The sequence below is a fragment of the Corvus moneduloides genome, chromosome 4 (genome assembly GCF_009650955.1).
Source record: "Corvus moneduloides isolate bCorMon1 chromosome 4, bCorMon1.pri, whole genome shotgun sequence".
NCBI classification, from domain to species: Eukaryota; Metazoa; Chordata; class Aves; order Passeriformes; family Corvidae; genus Corvus; species Corvus moneduloides.
Window position 1 is genome coordinate 11,139,315 of NC_045479.1, and position 19,566 is coordinate 11,158,880.

General features: G+C 40.0%; 1 protein-coding gene across 1 annotated transcript in view; it reads left to right on the forward strand.

Moving 5' to 3' along the window:
• The window catches only part of ANO2 (anoctamin 2), a 149,155-nt gene that overhangs the window by 17,679 nt on the left and 111,910 nt on the right, over window positions 1-19,566 (forward strand). Inside the window, exons 4-6 of the mRNA XM_032107542.1 lie at window positions 14,066-14,164; window positions 17,781-17,932; window positions 19,067-19,121. Of these exons, the coding sequence (XP_031963433.1) occupies window positions 14,066-14,164; window positions 17,781-17,932; window positions 19,067-19,121 (306 nt within the window). The remainder of the gene's footprint in view (window positions 1-14,065; window positions 14,165-17,780; window positions 17,933-19,066; window positions 19,122-19,566) is intronic.

Genomic DNA, 19,566 nt, shown 5'->3' on the forward strand with positions numbered 1-19,566 from the left:
AGCTTGCACCACAAGGGACCCCAGGTTGTTTTTCACCTGTGAGCCACAGTTCACAAGTGACTCTCCTGGAAAGTATTTGTTGGTTTAGGGTTGTTTTGTCACATCTGGCCACCAACTGGCAAGTCTCTTCACAGAAAAGTCAGCACAAAGAATGCTTTTACCAAGATCCAGCTGTAAATTTTTGTTAATTTCCATATCTTCATAATGCTCAGACTCTCTGGCAGGACAAAACCCACATATCAGGTGACTTGCTAGATGATGTTATTAAAGACAGCTCATTTTAGTATTTAAAAGTAGGTGCGGTTTTATAATACAGTGATTGGTAACCCTCCTGATACCAGTATTGCAATTCTGTAGTCATGTACTGTTCTCCTAGCAATTCTCACGTCATTATTTCATAAAAGGGTGCAAATGCTATTACAATGTAAAACCAATTTTGTTAATGTTGTAGAATTTTAAGTACCACAAAAGACTAATAGGTAGCTCTAAAATGTATTCCTTCACTTGTACGTGTCAGTGGTAATTATCAAAGAAAATAATTGGCATATAATTACAGAGCACTCCAGTGTAATTAAAACCACCATAAAAAGAATAGCCAAGGAATCATTCATCAAAAGCTGTAAGCTGAATCCAGGAACTAAGGCAGTGGGCATCCTCCTGCTACCTAGACCCTTGAAAACAGGTGGAAAAGCGGAAAAAATGAAAGAGCCAGAATCGGAATCTCAGGGCAGATCAGGCTGGAAGGGACCACAGTGGCTCATCTGGTCCCACTCCCTGCTCCAGCAGGGCCATCCCAGAGCACACAGCACAGGATTGTGTCCAGAGGGGTCTGGAATATCCCCAGTGAGGGAGACTCCACACCCTCTCTGGTCTCTGTTCAGGGCTCAGTCACTGGCCAGGGAAGAAGTTCTGCCTCCTGTCCAGGTGGAACTTCCTGGGATCAGTCCCTGCCCGTTCCTCTGGTGCCATGGCTGGGCCCCACGGAGCAGAGCCTGGGCCCTGCTCGGAGCCCTCCCTGCACACAGGGACACCCAGGGCTGAGGGCCCCTCTCAGCTGGGGCTCCTCTCCAGGCTGGACAGCCCCAGCTCCCTCAGCCTTTCCCTGTCAGGGATGCTCCAGGCCCTAAATCATCTCCTCAGCCTCTGCTGGCCCCGCTCCAGGAGCTCCCTGTCCCTCCTGTCCTGAGGAGCCCAGGACTGGACACAGCACTGCAGCTGTGCCTCCCAGGGCTGGGCAGAGGGGCAGGATCCCTTCCCTGACCTGCTGGCATGTCCTTAGTATAAACCTAAGGGCTCTTTCAAGTACTAACAGGACGAGGTAAACTCCTATTGCCTGATACTCTCTGTATCTAAGTGCCTGTGTTCAGATACATTTTTGTACAACCTGTATAAAGGGGTAGGTGCCTTTGAAGAGCAAATTTCATCCTGACTCTCAGCTGCCTGTTCAGAGGAATGACAGGAGCTTGAGGAGCTGCTGTTACCTCCTGCAATACCTGAAGTGAAGTCTGGAAGTCTGGCAGGACTCACACCTGTGTCTTTCTCTGTGTCAATGCCAAAACTGCTGTGAAATGACTTTTAGAAGGAGTAATTGTTGCTAAATTTAAAATACTGTTAAATACATAAGGGGAGAGACAAGAATCAAACCTAACTAGCCAAAAACTATCATGGGACTGAAGGTTTTTTTGGGCACAGGACCTCCTGTTTCCTGTGTTCCCTGGCATGCTATCTGGGTTCCTTACAGTTCTGGTTTCCAGTTCTGGTTTCCTGTTTTCATCTCCTTTATTGTTGAACAGAAAACAGCAGAAAAGTGGAAGTGAAAACCAAGTGAATGCTACATTGTTTCACTGAAAAAAGGGTTTTCAAATCCTACAATCCCAGAATGGTTTGGGTTGGAAGGGACCTTAAAGATCACCTCATTCCACCCTCCTGCCATGGGCAGGGACAACTTCCACTATCCCAGGTTGCTCAGAGCCCCATCCAACCTGGCTTTGAATACTCCCAGGGATGGGGCAGCCACAGCTTCTCTGGGCAAAAAATGTATGAGAGCATTTGTGTGAAGGGGAATGAGAATGAAAAATGGGAAGTTTTCCCTTGGCAGCATGTCTGTATTCATCTTTACACTTATTTCCCAGAACTGAAAATCTGCTTCCCACAGCTTCTGCTCTTAAAATGTTTTTCTCTTACCTGCACACACCTTATGTACACCTTCGGCTTTTCTTCCTCCCAAGAAAAACAAAACACTAACAGCTGTATTTATTATAGACCACTTTTTATAAAGTATAAAACTTTAGTTACTAATCACATGTATACCAATTAAATTATGTAGAATTTTGTAGTTATTAAATATTACTTAACAACCTGTTTTGTTCAGTCAGTGGCAAGAGGAGCACTACTGCTATGAATTGCTATTATTTTTCTGAAGAAGTCTGGGTTGGACAAATGCATCATAATTAGCCATTGATATATTGATACATTAACTACAGGCAGGAAAAGTGTGATGGCGTGGAAATGGAAATGTGAAAAACCCAAATGGTGTTTATTGCTTTGGTGGGGGGAGGAGGAGAAGCTTTGAACACCGGAGCAGTTTCCCTGGAAGGGCAATGTTCAGGTTTCTAATTTGGTTATATATAACTGTGTGTATAAATATCTATATCTATACATATATAGCTATACTAACATGTGGACTTAAGGGGAATTAAGGCATTTTTTCGACTTTCAGAGTTATGTAAACTTGTGTGTGGTTGTGCTTTTAGTCCAAAAGGAGCATTGCAAATAGCTGCGGGATTTTTTTGTAAACCATCTCTATAAATATTTGAAAAGAGCTAACACATGTTGCAAATATTTAGTTAACAGCCTTTGTTAAAGCAAAATTTGAGAAAGCTCTAAAATCATAATATCTTACCAGTATTAGAGGTCATTTTGTATATGTATGAGTGTCCCAGTTGAACCCTGCTTCAGCCAAAACATCTGTTCAGTTATCTGTGATTGATGTGTGGATTTCTTGGCAAAAGCCCCACTCAATATTTTTAATAGTGAATGCTAAACTTAAAAGTCATATTTTTAATGTTTTCCCATCATGTGCGCAAGTTACATAACCAGATCTGGATCTGTGTGGTTACTGCTATTTATACTACTGTTGGGGTGTACAACAGATGAGGATCCAGCTCACTTATTCAGTGATCCAGTTATTCGGTTCTGAATAAAGACAGAAAAAAAAGATGGATTCTGTATTACCAAGATTATAGCTTGTGTGTAAGAAAATAGAACAGAGTAGCCAGGATAAATTGGACTATAAGGTGATATGTGCCGTCCTCTCAAACTTGTGCAATTGAGACTTTGACCTGACCAAGGAAATTCATGGTTAGGATATCACAATGCATTTAAATGATCCTTGACCACAAGTGCAATATTTGTGCAATAGAAGTGCCAGTATGGATATGTAGTAATGAAAGGCAAAGGCACAGTTTTTTGCATTGTTTCTTTAGCAAGCTAAATTATGCATCTAATTTTTCATGCCTTAGTCTCCTCATCTTTTTGCTTGCCAGTTACTGCTTAAATCTGCTAATTTTTATCTTTGTTTGTTTTTCTTGCTCCCAGTTTTGCAGGTTAAATCTCTCATCTCGGAATACTCTCCTTACTGCATGCCAAGAACCAAAACCATCTTGTGATCAGTATTAAACAAATAGAATTGGCCATGCCCCTTGCAAATGGACCCAAGTTATGCTTGAGACATCTTTGTTTACTGAAGACTGCCAAAAAAAGTGGGGGGGAAATAAGAAGGCAAAACAACCCCTCCTGCTTTTTCCTTTTGATCTCAGTCTGATATATCCGTAGTTAGAAACTTAATGATATCACCTGCAGTGTGATCACACTGAACTGTTCACGGATGCACACTTCTCAGGTGATGCCAGGACAGAGGACAGTGAATGCTGTGGCAGTTTGTTATGAGAACATGTCCTGAGGTTCCTCCTCAAGCAAGGAGTCTCTTAAGTCCTCAGGAGAACACCCTCCTGAGGCACTCAAAACTTGGCATAAGAGTTTTTACTCCAAAAATCACTTCCTGTATGTTCTGTTTGTGAATGCTCTCGAAGTACCCTCTTAATATGTGAGGTTAAGTGTGTGACTCCATCAGGGCTTTAAAAGTGAAGGCTGCATTTTGCAGTCCTTAATAACAGTAGTATAAAGAGTTTTCCCCACTGGTTTCTGGAAGCTTTGACTTGGCACTCACAAGTCATGATCATGGTGTGTAGAAGGAAACACACTGGAGACTAAATGCGTTATGGGCCACCAAGAGAAGGCTTTGGGGTGACCTCAGTGTGGCCTTTCAATACCTGAAGGGAGCCTACAGGAAAGATGGAGAGAGGCTCTTGGCAAGACCTGGAGTGACAGGACAAGGGGCAATGGCTTCACACTGACAGAGAGCAGGTTTAGATTGGATATTAGGAAAGAATTCTTCCCTGTGAGGGTGGTGAGGCCCTGGCACAGGTTGCCCAGAGAAGCTGTGGCTGCCCCATCCCTGGAAGTGTTCCAGGCTGGGTTGGATGGGGCTCTGAGCAACCTGGGACAGTGGAAGGTGTCCCTGCCCATGGCAGGGGGTTGGAACAAGGTGATCTTTAAGGTCTCTTCCAACACAAACCATTCTATGATTCTGTGATTTAGGTGTTCTGTTGCTGAATGTATCTTCCCATTATTAAGTACCAGCCTAGCATAGTGTGTTTGTGGCTTTATTGCTTGGTCTCCCTTTTGTAAACTTCTAATATTTAGCAGAAAATCATTATGGTAGAAGTAGAGGAAAAATATGACAGAACCATGCCGAAACAAAAGCTCAAAAATGTTCACTCCAATGTGATATATATATATTTTTAAAGGCATGAGTCTAGGCAGTGTTACTGTGTGATTTTTTTTGAGTGAGCTGATGTAAAACAAGCAAAAAGATTTATGAAAATTACAAAATTCAGAGTGCTTCTAATGAGACATAAAATGGATTTTAAGATGTGGAAGATGGAAGGGACTTACTGCTATCAGTATGTAACACCACATATATTACAAAAACCTGGTAGTGATTTCCTGTAAATTTCAATTTGTGTGATACCACCAGAAATGGAATAACAAATCTTACAATTTTTCCTTTGCTAATTCATATCCCTCATGGCATAATACACTTTGGCAGTGTATCAGGTTAATGTTAATATTCTGCATTCTATCTGCTAATTATCTTTTTAATAATTGAAAGTTAATGGCCCACTTGACCCTTACATCTCTATAAGTGATTTTTTCAGCTTTCTACATAAATTGCTGTATTTCAATGCCAAGCTAAAAGTAAAATCTCACTAAAATATGTTTTTTTTGCATGCTGTTGTGAAATGTATTGGAGAACCCACAAATTTATAATGTGTAAAGCTTAAGCAAACATTGGTATTTTGGTGTTTGCTGACAGTTTATTCTTAGAATCCTAATAGAAAATTAAATTCACATTTCATTTATAATGATTTGACAACAGTTTTTAAAATAATCCTCCTTTAATTTTAGTGTTACAAAGGAGCAAACTGGGACTTGTATATTCTCACTGGCTGGTGTCTCCTTTTTGTGTCTGCAGAGTGAGTCTGAATTTATGGTCATGGAGATGAGAGCTAAATCTGACCAATAGAGTTTAGGGCATGTAGAGAGCAGTACTGCCAGGATGGACGAAAAAAGTATGTGTTGTAATAGTTATTGTACTGATATCTACTGAGTGATTCCCTTTGGACCATATTTTGGGGGGAACAGAGTGTATTGAGGCCTGGGTTTCAAAACTGTTGATAATTCAGCACATTCTGCAGTGCTCACTAGAACGTGCTGGCTACTTAACATTCCTGAAAATCTAATATTGTCCATTGACTGATTTCAGTGATTGCCATGCTCCTGTGGGAAGATACTATTTTGAGCCCTAGTACCACATTAGCTGAGGGTGCTGGGTCCCCTAGAGCTCCAGAAATATTCTAATATTGCAATTTCCATCTCTGAGCGAGGTATTTCTTGGACACCGAGTCTCAGCCCATTTGCCAAGCTTCTCATGTTGGTTTCAGCTGCAACATTTCAAGCAACTATTTTTCTTGGCTTGATGATTTGCTCAGATTTCAGGGCTGCTGCTGCTGCTCTTGCTGCCTCCAATCTGCAGAGCCTGCAAGCACCCAGCAGAGCTTCTCAGCTCCACATTTCATCTGGAGCAGGCTTGTGCCTCGCTGGCTGGGAGCTGCTTCTCCAGATATTGGCAATATTGCCATAAAATGATCCTGTGGTGTGAGAGATTCCCTCAGTGTATCCAACAGGGTATCCAACAGCTGCAGTGGTCAAATGTTTAGGAAGCAGCAGGAATGGTACAAGCTTTTGTGATGCTTTTACTCTGATGTTCTCCTGGGGACAGCGACGTTCAGTTCAGGTGCTTTCCCCCATGTGATGTCGTTTGCCCATCTAGGAACCTTCTGGGGATGTCTATCCCAAAGTCTGGCATAGCTTCTTATTAAAATATTTTTCAGTTTTTGCACCCACAAGGCAGAGGTGCTTCCCTGCTGCCTTGGTATCTATGTCCTTTTGTCGATTTTTGGTCTGGCTTTGTCTGAGGCCCTGTAGTGCTTGCTCTGAAAGAGACGGTAGGCAGTCCATCCTCACCCCTTTTCCTTACTACACAGGATTTTATAGACTTCCACAAGAACTTCCTCAAGTTTCTGGAACAAAAGGTCTCAGTGTACTCAGTGATTCCTATATAGATGCCATAGCAAGGCTTTTATGGGTCCTCTGAACCTGTTTTTGGTCTAACTTGTCTCTTTGGAGGTGAGGAGGCAGAGAGTGCATATTGAGATCAAGATGTGGATACAGCTATGTTTGAAGGGGTTTTTTTCTTAGTCTTTGTACCTTTCCTAATAAAATGTAAGGTTTGCTTTACTTCTTGGCTTTTAGAAAATACTGAGCTGCTATTTTTCAAAGGATTTTCTGTTTCAGCCTTGAGGTGTCATTACTGACTAGTACAGGTGAAATCAGAGCCCAGCATTTGATATGTGAATCTGGATTTAACCCACAGATATTGCTTTATATTTATTTACATTGAGAGCTGTTTGCCATTGTTCAGGCTCTTACTCTTACAAAGCTTTTCTACAATTTTTCACAGTGTGTCCTTATCCTTCCTACCCTGAAAAACTTCATCTACTTTGTCTTTCTCCAGGCCACTTAAGCTGATGTTGGATGCTGTTAACACTGCAAAATCCCCTCAGTGACTATTTTTTTTTCCAGCAGTGCAGGTTCTCCTCCTACCCAGTTTCTTGCTGTTGAACAGATTATTTCTCCACCCCTGGACCTGTTGCCTTATCCAAAATGAGCCATGTGATGCTACTGTGGGACTGCCACAGCCTCTTCCCCATCTCTCCCTGTTTGCAGTGAGGCTGTAGCTGTCCGGGGAGGTTTTGGATTCCCTGCCAGCAAAAAACCCAGCCCAGATACTTTGATTATCTTCCTCTTAATCCCCTCCCAATCAAGTCCCTGCAAACACAGCCAACCTTCCTTTTACTGCTGCTGATCTTTGGAGAGAGACCTCAAAGGGCCACACCATCCTGGAAAAGCTTGATTAGGAGAACACTCTTATTAAACTAAATAATTTTGTACCATCTGTTAACCCTTTCAAATTACAGAAAACCACCTAAAATGTTTTTGCTAAGAACAAAAACTTTTGTTTTGCTAAGAACAAATTTAATTTTTTTCCTTTTTTCTCCAAATTCTTTTTTTCCTTGAAATTGAGTTTCCCAGAGTGAGGGTTCAGTCTCTGCTTCATTAATCCCCCCACTGGTAACATGCCTGTTATCTGGTCTAAAGATTGACTTCCATGATCTTGCTGCTTCGTCTGGAAAATTGTTCAGGCCATAAATCTCTGTGCAGATTAGTGAGTCTCATTCCCTCAAGAGGAATTACATTTTGCCCTTTTTAATGTTAACTCTTTGGCCTCAAGAAGTTTGTTGATTTTATTATTGATAATAAAGTTTGATATGATGTATTCTCCAGAATATTGGCTTATTTTTTAGCTAATTGAGCACTGAATGTAGCCAGGCCAGCTGATTACCTGATTTTCCATTGATGCTGCCAAAGTACAGGAGGTGGTAGAGTAGACACAGTCCTCCCTTCCTCTTTGAGGCAGCTTGATTTGGGTGGAGAGGCTTTCAATTTTACATTTTATTATTATTATTTATGGTATTCAATCTCAGATGATGCACTGAAATTGTCTTTTGTAGCAACAAATTTGTGTCTTTGACACAGGAGAAATTTGCTGATAAAGTTCTTCTAAATATTAAGGCTGATTTTGCTTATGTTTGAAAGTCATACTTTTCATGCTGTAGTGATTAGTGGACAGAGATAAACATTAGAAAAATATTGATGAAAATACAGTAATTTTTACATCCAAAATGCCTATTTGGAAGAATTAAAATGAATGACAATGCTGGCGTATTTGTTACTCACCTGCATACAGGTGCACTGAGCACTGCAATAATGCACAGGTCTGTGTTTTGGGTTTTTTTGTTTTATTTGTCAAATTTATCAATCTATTCTATATTTGTGCTCGAGTTTCCAAGAGCTCATTTTCATTCCGTTCTGTGCCATTAAAAATTTCCATCTTCTTCAGGGGAAGCACGCCTGTGTTTTTAGGTTTCCTGTATCATCTTCCATTCAGAGACACTTCCTGTCTGTACATGAGTGGGAAAATTTTGGTTGGAGAGGTTGCACTGCATGAAGAAACATTGCAATGGACGAGCAAAGCCAACTGTTTAATTCCACAGCACTTTACCTAAGAAATTTAGGTTATATAGGGGTTTTTTTTAGGTGTTTTGGCCAGATCTTTCATGGCAGATGTTCTGTTCTATGCTTATAGACACACTAATATATTCTTTAGCTGTTTATGTTCACAGGTGGGAGTAAGAGAACAAAATAAAGAGGACATTTACACCATCATTGTTGGTAGAAATTAGGAAAGAGAAAGGCAAACTGTCAAAATTTGTAAATCGTTGCAGCTTTGCTTAAGGTCTTGAGCATGTCTCTGTACCCATGCAGTGGGGTAAATCTATACTCCGGAGAAATGATGAAAATAGAAAAGAGAAAGTTTGGCAAAGGTAAAGGGGTTATAGTTTTGTGAAGGAAAAGATGAAAATTATGAGATGCATAATATGTAGCCATACCATCTTAGTTTATTGCAATGTTTGAGCCCTTCTCAATCTGGAACATATTTATCTTCACAAAAGCCTTTTGATAGAAGGAAGTTCCATCATCTTCATACAATCAGAGGCAGAATTAAATTACCAGCCTACAATTGTAGGATACAGCCTATCCTATAAGATAACATGAGCAGGGAGTTGCTCTGGACTGACATGTCCCTGTCAGGACATTCTGGGTCTTCTTGTCTCACCTGGACCAGTGCCCTGCACTTCCTTTTTCTAATGGAACAGGCCCACACTATCATAGGTGATGGACTGATTTTGTACCTTGGATACAAAACTTTAGGAACAGAAACACACTGTTTCACAGATAGAAATTCAATATATTTGGCAGAAAACACAGCCACTTTTGCAGTCTCTGCCTGAATCTGGCAGTGCTGTGTCATGCAATCCAGTGCTACCCGTGCTGGGGGCCAAGAGCTCAGGACTTGGCTCTGCTCTTGTAAAATGAAGGTGACCACAGTTCTGTGATAATCACAAGAAATTGCTTTTTATTTGCACTATCACATCACTTTGGTATTCGCCTCGATTTCCAGGGCAGGTATCAGGAGAGCAGACATTAATCTTGAGCAATTGCATTTGCAGACGTGACAGATCCATTTGGTGATGGAATTAATGGGAAGATGATTACTTTTACTGAGCTAATAGGACCTTTATTTTCTCTTCCTCACTACAAACTGTTTCACTGTCGTTTTCCCAGTGTGGCTGCATTACTGAAAGATGTCACATTACATTAATTGGAGCCACTAAAGAGTTGCTGCCTGGTATTTTTCTTCTATTTAATTATCACTGAAGGATAAAATGTTTAAAGTTCAGCTGTATTGTGGGGGTTTTTTTGTTTGTTTTTCTTTTTAAAGAAGGACATTTACATGCTTCAGGTTTTATGATTTATGCCTTTTCCTTTTCCTATGCACATTTTTAAAAAATCATTAGAAAGATTGTCAGTTCCCTAGATTCCCTTAGACATTAGTTAATCACTTCTTTTCAGCTTCTTTCTACCCTTTGGTGTTACTTTTTCTTCCTGTTAAGATACACGGCAGAAATCTATTTCTTTGGACGAGTGTTTAAAATTAACTATTTTTTAATATATGTTATTTATAAATTGTATTCCTTAAATATGGAGTGATTAGTGGTTTCATAATGAGGAAATGATAAGAAATACTTGCTAAGCTGTAGCATTCAGCAATGAATTCTGTATTTGCAAAGTTCATAGGAGCAATATGTTCACCATAAAAAGAGCCTGGGGCTCTTCCAAAATAAAATCATTGATTTTGCCCTTTCTTGGCTTGATAGTGACTGACAAACCTGATGCCTTTAGTACTGTATGATTTAGCTCATGCTAGAGGTGTCTAAATAAATTTAGTTTTGCTTAGTAATGCTTGTCTAGCCATGTTTCAGAATGTTCAGCTTTCAGTAAAAAGAATAATCACTTTATAGATACCTTTATGAGAGCTTTTGTAGTTATCATATATTTTTTTTCTGCTATGGCCTCGATGGTGATAAGTTTGCAATAAATCTTAGGCTTGCAGCTGATGCAGGTCCTAATGTGTTTTATTGTTAAGGCAGGAAAGATAGAAAAATTCTCCTTTGGAGAAATTTGAATTTTATTCAGCCTATACATTTCCAGTCCAAGACAGGAAAAACACAATATAGGCAGCTGTTAAAGCCCTGCTTTAGATTGCTAAGAATCATGACAAACTGAAAGAAATACCCAATATATTTTTCTTCATGTGCTGATTGAAAAGCAAAGCAGGCCTTCCAGACTTTCTTCCATTTGACTTTAATGCTGAGCTTTCCTATTGAAATGGGAAAACCGAATTCAGCTTCAGAAAACAGAGAAGCAGCCAAGACATAAATATATCTTGAATAATTCTGAATGAACTTATTGAAAAGCCTCCACTCTTAAACTTATTGGAAGAACTCTGTAATATGGAATATAGATTTGATGGGGGGAAAAAAAGGGATCATGAGAGCAACAAATCTGTTTGTCATCTGCCTAGGAATACTTAGTAATTTAAATAATATAATCAGGGAGTGCAGTGATAGAGACATGGAACGATGCAGGGCCAAGGATAAAGTCCTGTGGGACATCAGCTGCAAGTGAAAAAGGACTCGATTAAGGATGGCTGTATTAAATAACAAGTGAGTGGTGTAACAAAAGTAATGTTTGCCACCACCACATGTTGGCTTTAGTGATACATCCAGAGTACAGTGAATGAGCAGGAGTGATTTAGAGCATTCAAAATAGAAGACTGACAGCATTTTGTTAGAACAAAGTGATGAGCACATGCAAAATTATCATTTCAGGTGATTAACCAGAGGACAGCAGTTAGGGGCTGTCTCCAGTAAACAGTTATAAATCCACTCTGGCAAGGAGAAAAGCAAGTTGTAACTTTTGGAGATGTTTGCAATACAAGAAGCCTTCTGGGAATAAGTCAGTTGAGCAGATCCTTGCCAGACATCACAAGGAAAAAAGACACCTGGAACTGCTGCAGGTGAAACCTGGAAAAGTGGGGTAAGGAACCTTACCAGAGGAGTAGCCCTATAGGTTTTTATTTTGGTGAGCTCATAGAAAGTGAGTTAGATGGCTTATCTCTTGAGCTATGATATGAAATCGATAGTTTCAAATTTATTTTAAAATTCTTTGATTAATTTGAATGTTAGGAAGATATGGGAGATATGGTTCTAGTGATCCCAAGGTGAACATCCAGCAGCCCATTGTTCTGCATCTTTTGTTTACCCTGCAGCAGGAGTCACCTAGTCCTGTTTCCCCTACTTTATTTACTTTGCATTAGTGTTTATTGAAATTATCTCAGTTTCCCATCATAAGGTGATTTTTAAGCCTTTTAAAGATTTTTAATGGCCTGATTCCTCAGCAGCTGATATCAATTCATGAACAGCACAACTTTCCAACATATTTTGTTCAAATATACAAAGGTCATATTCTTCATCTGGTCTTTTCTCTCAAATTATTTGCCTGATTTTATTTGCAATCTGTGTAGTCATATGAGCCTGAGCTGGAAGCAACCAATTAGATCGCAATGTCCCTCCTCTTGCCAACATGGAATATAATCCCCCAGACAGGGACACGTGCTTGATTTTAGCCAAAAGCTCACAAGAAGCCTCCTGATCTTCACCCACTGAAATTGAACCTCTCATCTGTTATTAATCTATTTTCAGAAAATGATTACCAGAACATCTGCTCATGCCCAGTAAATTTTTCCTTCTTCCCCTTAAAGCTGACTTCCCCAGTGGACTGATGAAAGAGAGATTCTGCAGCTCATTCTGCTCTCAAAAATAGCATTGGTCCACTGAAGAAATGTTAGCTGAAGGTGAGGGAGTGATTTCTGTAATTCATGTTGCACCTATAGGGGAACTAAGAGCAAAATGATTGCAATAATGGTAGGATTTCCATCTAACTTTCTTTTTTGTTTTTTAATCAGGAAGCATAAAGACACATTCAGCAAATGCATGTTTGGGGTTTACATGAAGTTGGAAGCATCCACACAAAGATCATTAATCTTAGCAATAATCAAGCCTTTGAATCACAGGGTCACTGAGGCTGGAAATGACCTCCCAAGATCTTCGAGTCCAGCCTTTGACCAATCACTGCTTTTTCATCCGGCCCAGAGCACTGAGTGCCACATCCAGTCATTCCTTGGACACCTGCAGGGATAGGGAGTCACCATCTCCCTGGGCAGCCCCTTCCAATCCCCCTTCCAATGTCTGACCACCCTTTCAGTGAAGAAATCCCTCCTGAAAGTCTTCTGTCCACTTCTTCCATGCCCTTCCCTAAAGGATATGGTCCAACAGTCTGCATTCAGGAGGATGATGACAGAGGAGAGTATTCAGGAGGGCTTTGAAAGCTGAGAAGGCAGGAGCTGTTTGGATTTTTATCAAGGAAATTCCCTCAAAGGGAAGGTGCAGTATGGGAGACAGTGTGAGAGCTGGTCATTGCCTTGATTTCTCTGATATTCCCCTTCTAATCTCCCAGCCTTTCTTTACATTTCCAGAGTAAGCATTCATCCCTATGATTTACTGACACAATTTATTTGTGTGCCTTCAGGAAAATTCTGTCTCAATGTTCCTTCATTTAATTTTGGTGCTTTTCTCAGGGGTGCTGCTTTCTGCTCTAAGGGTTCCCTTCTGTAGCTTGGATGTGCTACCAGGACCTCTTTTGCACAGCTTGCAGAAAACTGGCTGTGCCAAAGCCCTTTTGTGCAGTTTTATGCTTCTGAGCAGCATAACCAGTCATTTACATAAACATGAGGCTTGTATCTCTACTCAGAAGTTAAATTTTTATGTTTTCTTTAGGTTTGCTTCTCCAATTTGCAGATATTTAGGGCAATAAATGTTGGGGCTGATTCTCTGTAAGGAACCACTAATTTGATGAAGTGTCCAGAAAACTGTTGGGCAAAACTGAAAATAAGAACTAAAGCAAAGCCCACCCAGAGCAGGAGAAAAGTTTTTATCTTGGTGGTTCAGATGGACACAAAAGCCCACTAAAGAAATCAGATCACTTTTAAAATATCAATATACAAAAAAACTTGGGGGTTTCTCATTCCCATCATTCCAAAATCTGGACCTGTAGCTTTCTGTCATCCTGGTGCACACAGATCTTCACTGTAGGTAGTAGATTAATGGGTTTTAGAGCATAAAAATTTCAGCTTTTAAGGAATATGTCACTTTGCAGCCCAGCTGTAGCAGAAGTTGGTTATTCCCTGTGATTGCCTACTGTTGAATGATTTAGTTGGAGCTGACAACTTGAAACATTAGCGCTATATTCTGTTCAAAAATACCTAAATACATTGTTTTCCCTTTTATTTATGTTTCAGAACAAGAGCCAGGGATTGAGTTTTGTCCGTATACACGCGCCTTGGCAAGTCCTCAGTCGAGAAGCAGAACTTCTTAAAATAAAAATGCCCACTAAAAAGGTAAATAGCTCCCATTTTCTATCCACAAGTTGTATGACTGAAGGATCAGAATCATCATTAAATGTATAGAAGCCTGTGGAGTTAATTTATATCAAAAATCAGAGAACATGAACTGTCAGGATTATTTTTTCACATTTCCAAGTCTTTTGAGATGATTTACTGTTCAGCACTATATTAAAGATGGGACTTCCAAAGGGGTTTTTAAAGGCCACAGAGGCAGCTGGCTGATGGACTGCATTCAGGCAGGTGATGACAGAGGTGAGTGCTAAGGAGGGCTTTGAAAGCTGAGAAGGCAGGAGCTGTTTGGATTTCTGTCAAGGAAATTCCCTCAAAGGTGAGGTGTAGTATGGGAGATAGTATGAAACTGGTCATTGCCTTAAGACTTCTCCAGAGAGCCTCTCCCCAAAAAAATCTGTTTTGGTGGTATCAGTGACTTAGTGAGTTCAGACCTGCCTGTTGTCACTAAAACTTCAGCTCACTCTCTTCTTCTCTGTCTGTTTTCAGCAGAGTTGCTTGTAAATTCTGAGCAGCAGATCCCCCAATCTGTGTTCCTGCAATTATTTAGCTCATTGGTTAACAGCTCCACTGGAGTCAGGGGAACTGCCTTGTGCTTTTATTTAGTGATACTCATCAACTGCACTAATGAACACTGACTTCTTTGCATTGTCATTAGAAATGAAGGACAAATTGATTTTTTTTCTCCCACTGCGTTGTTTGGTCTTTGTTTGTTTGGGTTTTTTCATCTTGTTTTCACCCACCAAAAGCTTCATTGTGGTTCACATTTCATGCTGTTACAACCTGTCATTATCAGAAGATTGGCCAAATCAATCTTGCATACTGTTACTGTGTTTTCATCCCAGGGGAAAAAAAAAAAGGATATTTCCAATCAATCTTTGAAAATGAGTAGGTTTTAGACAGATACAATACCCCTAGAAACTTTCTACCTATTCAACTCCTCTCTTTGATCCATTTCCAAATTATTTTATGCATTTTTAGTGCCTGCTCATTTCTCTCCCCTTCTGCCCTCATGGGGACTTTCCCCTCCAAGTTTTTTGCAGGTGCACCAAAGTAAATTTTATACTATTTTAATTGATGACTATTGCCATCATTTTGCCCTGGGTTAAGGTCTGTCCAGGAGCTGATAATCTCTGATGGCATCCTCCTCATTCACAACAGCTCTGCATCCCCTTCTCTCTGATTGGGAGAAAAAATCCTGTGTTATCTCTAAAAATATAAAAATCCTCTGTTATTTCTAGCTGCAGAAATGGCAGCACTACCAGAAAGAAGCTTGACAGGAAAGCTATATTCATGTCCTAGGGTTTGGGTGTTTTTTTTGAAATTAAAGATAGTTGAAAGAGGAATTTCCTTTGAAGGAAACAAAAATCAACTTTGAAAAAACTCAAATCTTGTATTTTGGGGATTTTGCAATATAAAATAAAAAATTCAGCCAGCAACCACTAAAAGGAAAGTTCTGTTTTTGTTCAAAGATACAAAATATTGCTCTCAAGGCACATTAGGTATTTTCTGTGATGCTATTTTTATTTATTCAAGGATCCTATTAAACCATTAAAAAAGAGGCATTTTCAGGGGAAACTATTTATCCACCTCTAAACACAAGCTGATTGCAGACTTTTTTTTCCCAAATGTTCAGTTTTAAATCATCTTTCAGAACCCATGACAGGCTGAGAAAAGGTACCCTCTGAGCCCTTTTAACTATATATAAACTTCTGGATATGATAATGGAGTTATTTTGGTGAGGGAGACTGTGCTAGATTCAAATATGAGTACGGGAAACAAATAGGAACAACTGGGAGTGTTGCTCTGTGCCCAAAGCTGTGATGTCTCTGGCTTTAGTGAGTCTTGGGGGATGAATCCTGTGTCTGGAGTGCTGGCGTAGGGAAGTAAAGGCTGTTCAGGAGGGGTAGGCAGAGATGGAGAGGTGGAAAAATTGTGCTGTATGGGAGGGAAAAGCTGCAGTTGAGGGATTATAAGGTTGGAAGCTTCTGGGTGAGGATTAGGGGGATGGAAAACAAGGCAAGGATGTTGTTTGAGTATTGTATAGGACTGATGAATTATTCCATAGGCAACCAGGAGAAATTTCTTGTCCTTCTGGGAAGTGTCCACTTCCCAGACATTAACTGGGAATACTGCACTGCTGTGACAATCAAGCCTGAGAAATTCCTGAAGGGTGTTGAAGATAATACTTTGCCACAAGGATTCAGTGAGCCAGCTAGGAAAGATGCCCTCCCAGACTGGATACTTGTGAATAGAGGACATGTGGGATATGTGATGGTAGGAGGCTGCCTTGGCTGCAGCAACCACAAAATGGTCGAGTTTAAAATATTCAGTCTAATGAGAACAAAAAGGTCAGCACAGTTGTTGCTCTAGGTTTCAAGAGAGCAAACTCAAAGCCACTCAGGGAGCTATGCAGCTCTGGTCCCTGGGAATCAGCTTTTGAGGGCTCCATGAGTGCTTGGTTGAACAGGGAATTCCTTGTGGAGCTTGAGAAGAAGAAATTGTCCATCTCTAGAAACAAGGCCAGGCCTCACAGGAAGTTTACAAAGCTGTGGTTCACATATTCAGGGAGAAAACATAAAAGGCCAAAACTCATCTACAGTTGAAACTGGCCAGTGCTGTGCTACACAACTATGAAACTTTTTAAAATATGTTAATAACAAGAGGAGGAGTGAAGAAAATATTGGACCAATACTTGCTGGAGACGGTCACCTGAAGGAGAAATGGAGGCCTTCAATGATTTTTTTGCCTCAGTCTTTAAGATTTATAATCTTGGACTGCCTGGTCCTGAGGCAGAGGACTGCAGCTGTGGGAACAGTTTGTGGCTTTCCATTTGTGGCCACTGAAATTTTAAGGGACCGTCAGTATGCACTGGATGTCCAGAAGTCCCTGGGGCCCTGTGAATAGATCCCAGAGTACTGAAGCAATTAGCAGGACCCCTTTCAGTGCACTACCAAAGGACTTGGTACTCACTGACTGGGAGCTACTCAGGATTATTACAATTTACAAGAGGGAAGAGCCAGGAAAAGACATCCCTATTATTCTAAGCTCAGGACTTGGAATAATTACAGACAAGGTCATACCAGCTGCAACTGAAGGCATTTGGAGGACAATACATTCCTCAGGCACAGACAATAGGGTTTCACAAAGGGAAAATTCTGGCTAACTAATTATATCTCCTTCTACTATAAGGTTCCCTGCCTAGTGGATGAGGGGAAGGCATTCGATGTAACTTTTTCCCCCTGGATTTTAGTAAAGATTTTAATATTATCCCTCAGAGCATCCTTCTGGACAGGTGGTTTAACTGTGACATGAGGAGGTACCTGGAGCTCTGGATGAAGATCCAGTTGTTTTCTTTTTTCTTGGATTAACAATTCTGCACTGAGTTTTTTTCTGGAAGTGGCTTGTGAAGGACAGGAACTTTTTGGAACTGCAACCCATATGGATTCAGGTGCTTACAGTTATATGGGAATATGTCTTCAGAGAAGACACTTAATTACAGGCTTAAACATATGTGTACAGCAAATTCTTCTTTTCTTTCTTTCTTCCTTTTAGTGTAATTTTGGAAGGGACATGCTAATGTACAGTTTTATTTCCTCAGATGTATGAAATCACAGAAGAAAAGGGAATACTCAAAACAATAAATGAAATATGGTGCAAATTGACTGAACCTCTGCAACCCCAGGTGCCACAACAAGAAAATACCAAGATGAAAACCTTGTCCTACCCATTTTCCAGAGAGAAAATGTATTTGTGAGTACTTTAAAATGTGATGGACAAGAAAGAAAGCTGGAATATATCATTTTGGTGTTATTTCTTTTACCCATATTTCAGTCAAAATTCAGAAATTCATCAAGCATATCTGGAAATCCTGAGGAAATATCCAAAGCTGTCAGATTTTCAGGGGACTAATAGAAATCTAAGTTGCAGAGGCTTTCTGCCAGTGCTCTACTTACTGCTGCTGGATAAGGCACTGGAAGCAGTGCATCAAATAAAATATCCATGTGTTCATCTTGAAATGTAGAAGTCCTCCCACCAAATTCCTGATTATTTGGTTAAGGATATTACTGCCTGTTTTGAAAAAAGCAAGAGTTAGCAGAAATACAGCAGTACTTTCCATCTTGATAGATTTATTGTAGCGATTAAAACTCAGCTAATAATACGCAGATAAGGAATTCTTGACACCTGCCCTTTCACTCAGAATAATATTTCTGGGCCCAGTTTGATGTTAAACACTCTTTTTTCCCTCCTGGGTGTCTCCTTGTATTTATGTCTGATAAATAAAATCCAGTAATAAATACAGTGACCCACCATATCATTGATTGCCCTCTGACAATTTTAATTAATTCTGAATACAAGTCAAATTGATGGAGGGGAATAAACTGGGAAGCTAATTTCACATATGATGATTTTGAGTTTTAAGGGAAGGCATAATTCCAGTGGAATGGTTATTTGAACTCAAGTGAAATGCTGACTGTTTAGTGGCCAGGAAGAGAGTAATGAACATCTGCATCAGGCTGCTTGAAATCTAATAACATAACCTCAGCATGTTATAGAGCTGAGGGGATGTTATAACTAAAATATTAAAAGTCATCTTCTGTAAACAATAGAGAGGTTCTTCTTGCCCAAAAGGCATTTTATATTAGCTAATAATTTTGCATTTTTACGCCCACCATCAGTGCAATCCTGGTAGAACTCTGAATGACTGGGTCTTAAACAGCACATTTTATTATGCTGTACTTGGTCATCTATATGTCCTTTAAACATTTGTTTTTCTGATTAGCTGTGGTTTCTAAGTGAATTCCAAATTGGAATCTTATATCTTGTCTTACTTGTTGCTTCCATGTCTTAAAACAGAGCTGATTTTCTTTTTCCTCAATGTTTTAGGTACAACATCAAAGACAAGGACACCTTTTTTGACAATGCAACCCGCAGCCGAATAGTAAGTTAATAAGAATAACATATCATTGTCTTCTTGTGCTGAATGGGATTTGCTAGTGGGGTTTAGGATGGGATTTGTAGGGAGCGTTTCAGTTTCAACTTTACTAATTCCATCAATTTATGCATTTGTGTGTTCTTGCAGAACACTAATTCCTGACATATGTGTATGTAAGGAATTCCTTTCTGGAGCTCCTGGTGGTTCAGGAGTGGGAAATGCTCTGTAGGGAAACTACTGACTCCTCTCCGTTGTTCAAAGCTGTTTTCAGCCCTGTTCCTAAGCTTTAACTAGGTTTCCTTCCATATAGTCCTTATATTTCTAATATTTCTATAAGGATGTGACACAGCAGGATTTAGCCTACAAATGTTAGGGCAGAAAATCCTCTAATAAAATCTGCTAAATGATTTAAACATCTGAACAAACCAGCAGTGCAGAAGCCATCTATTTT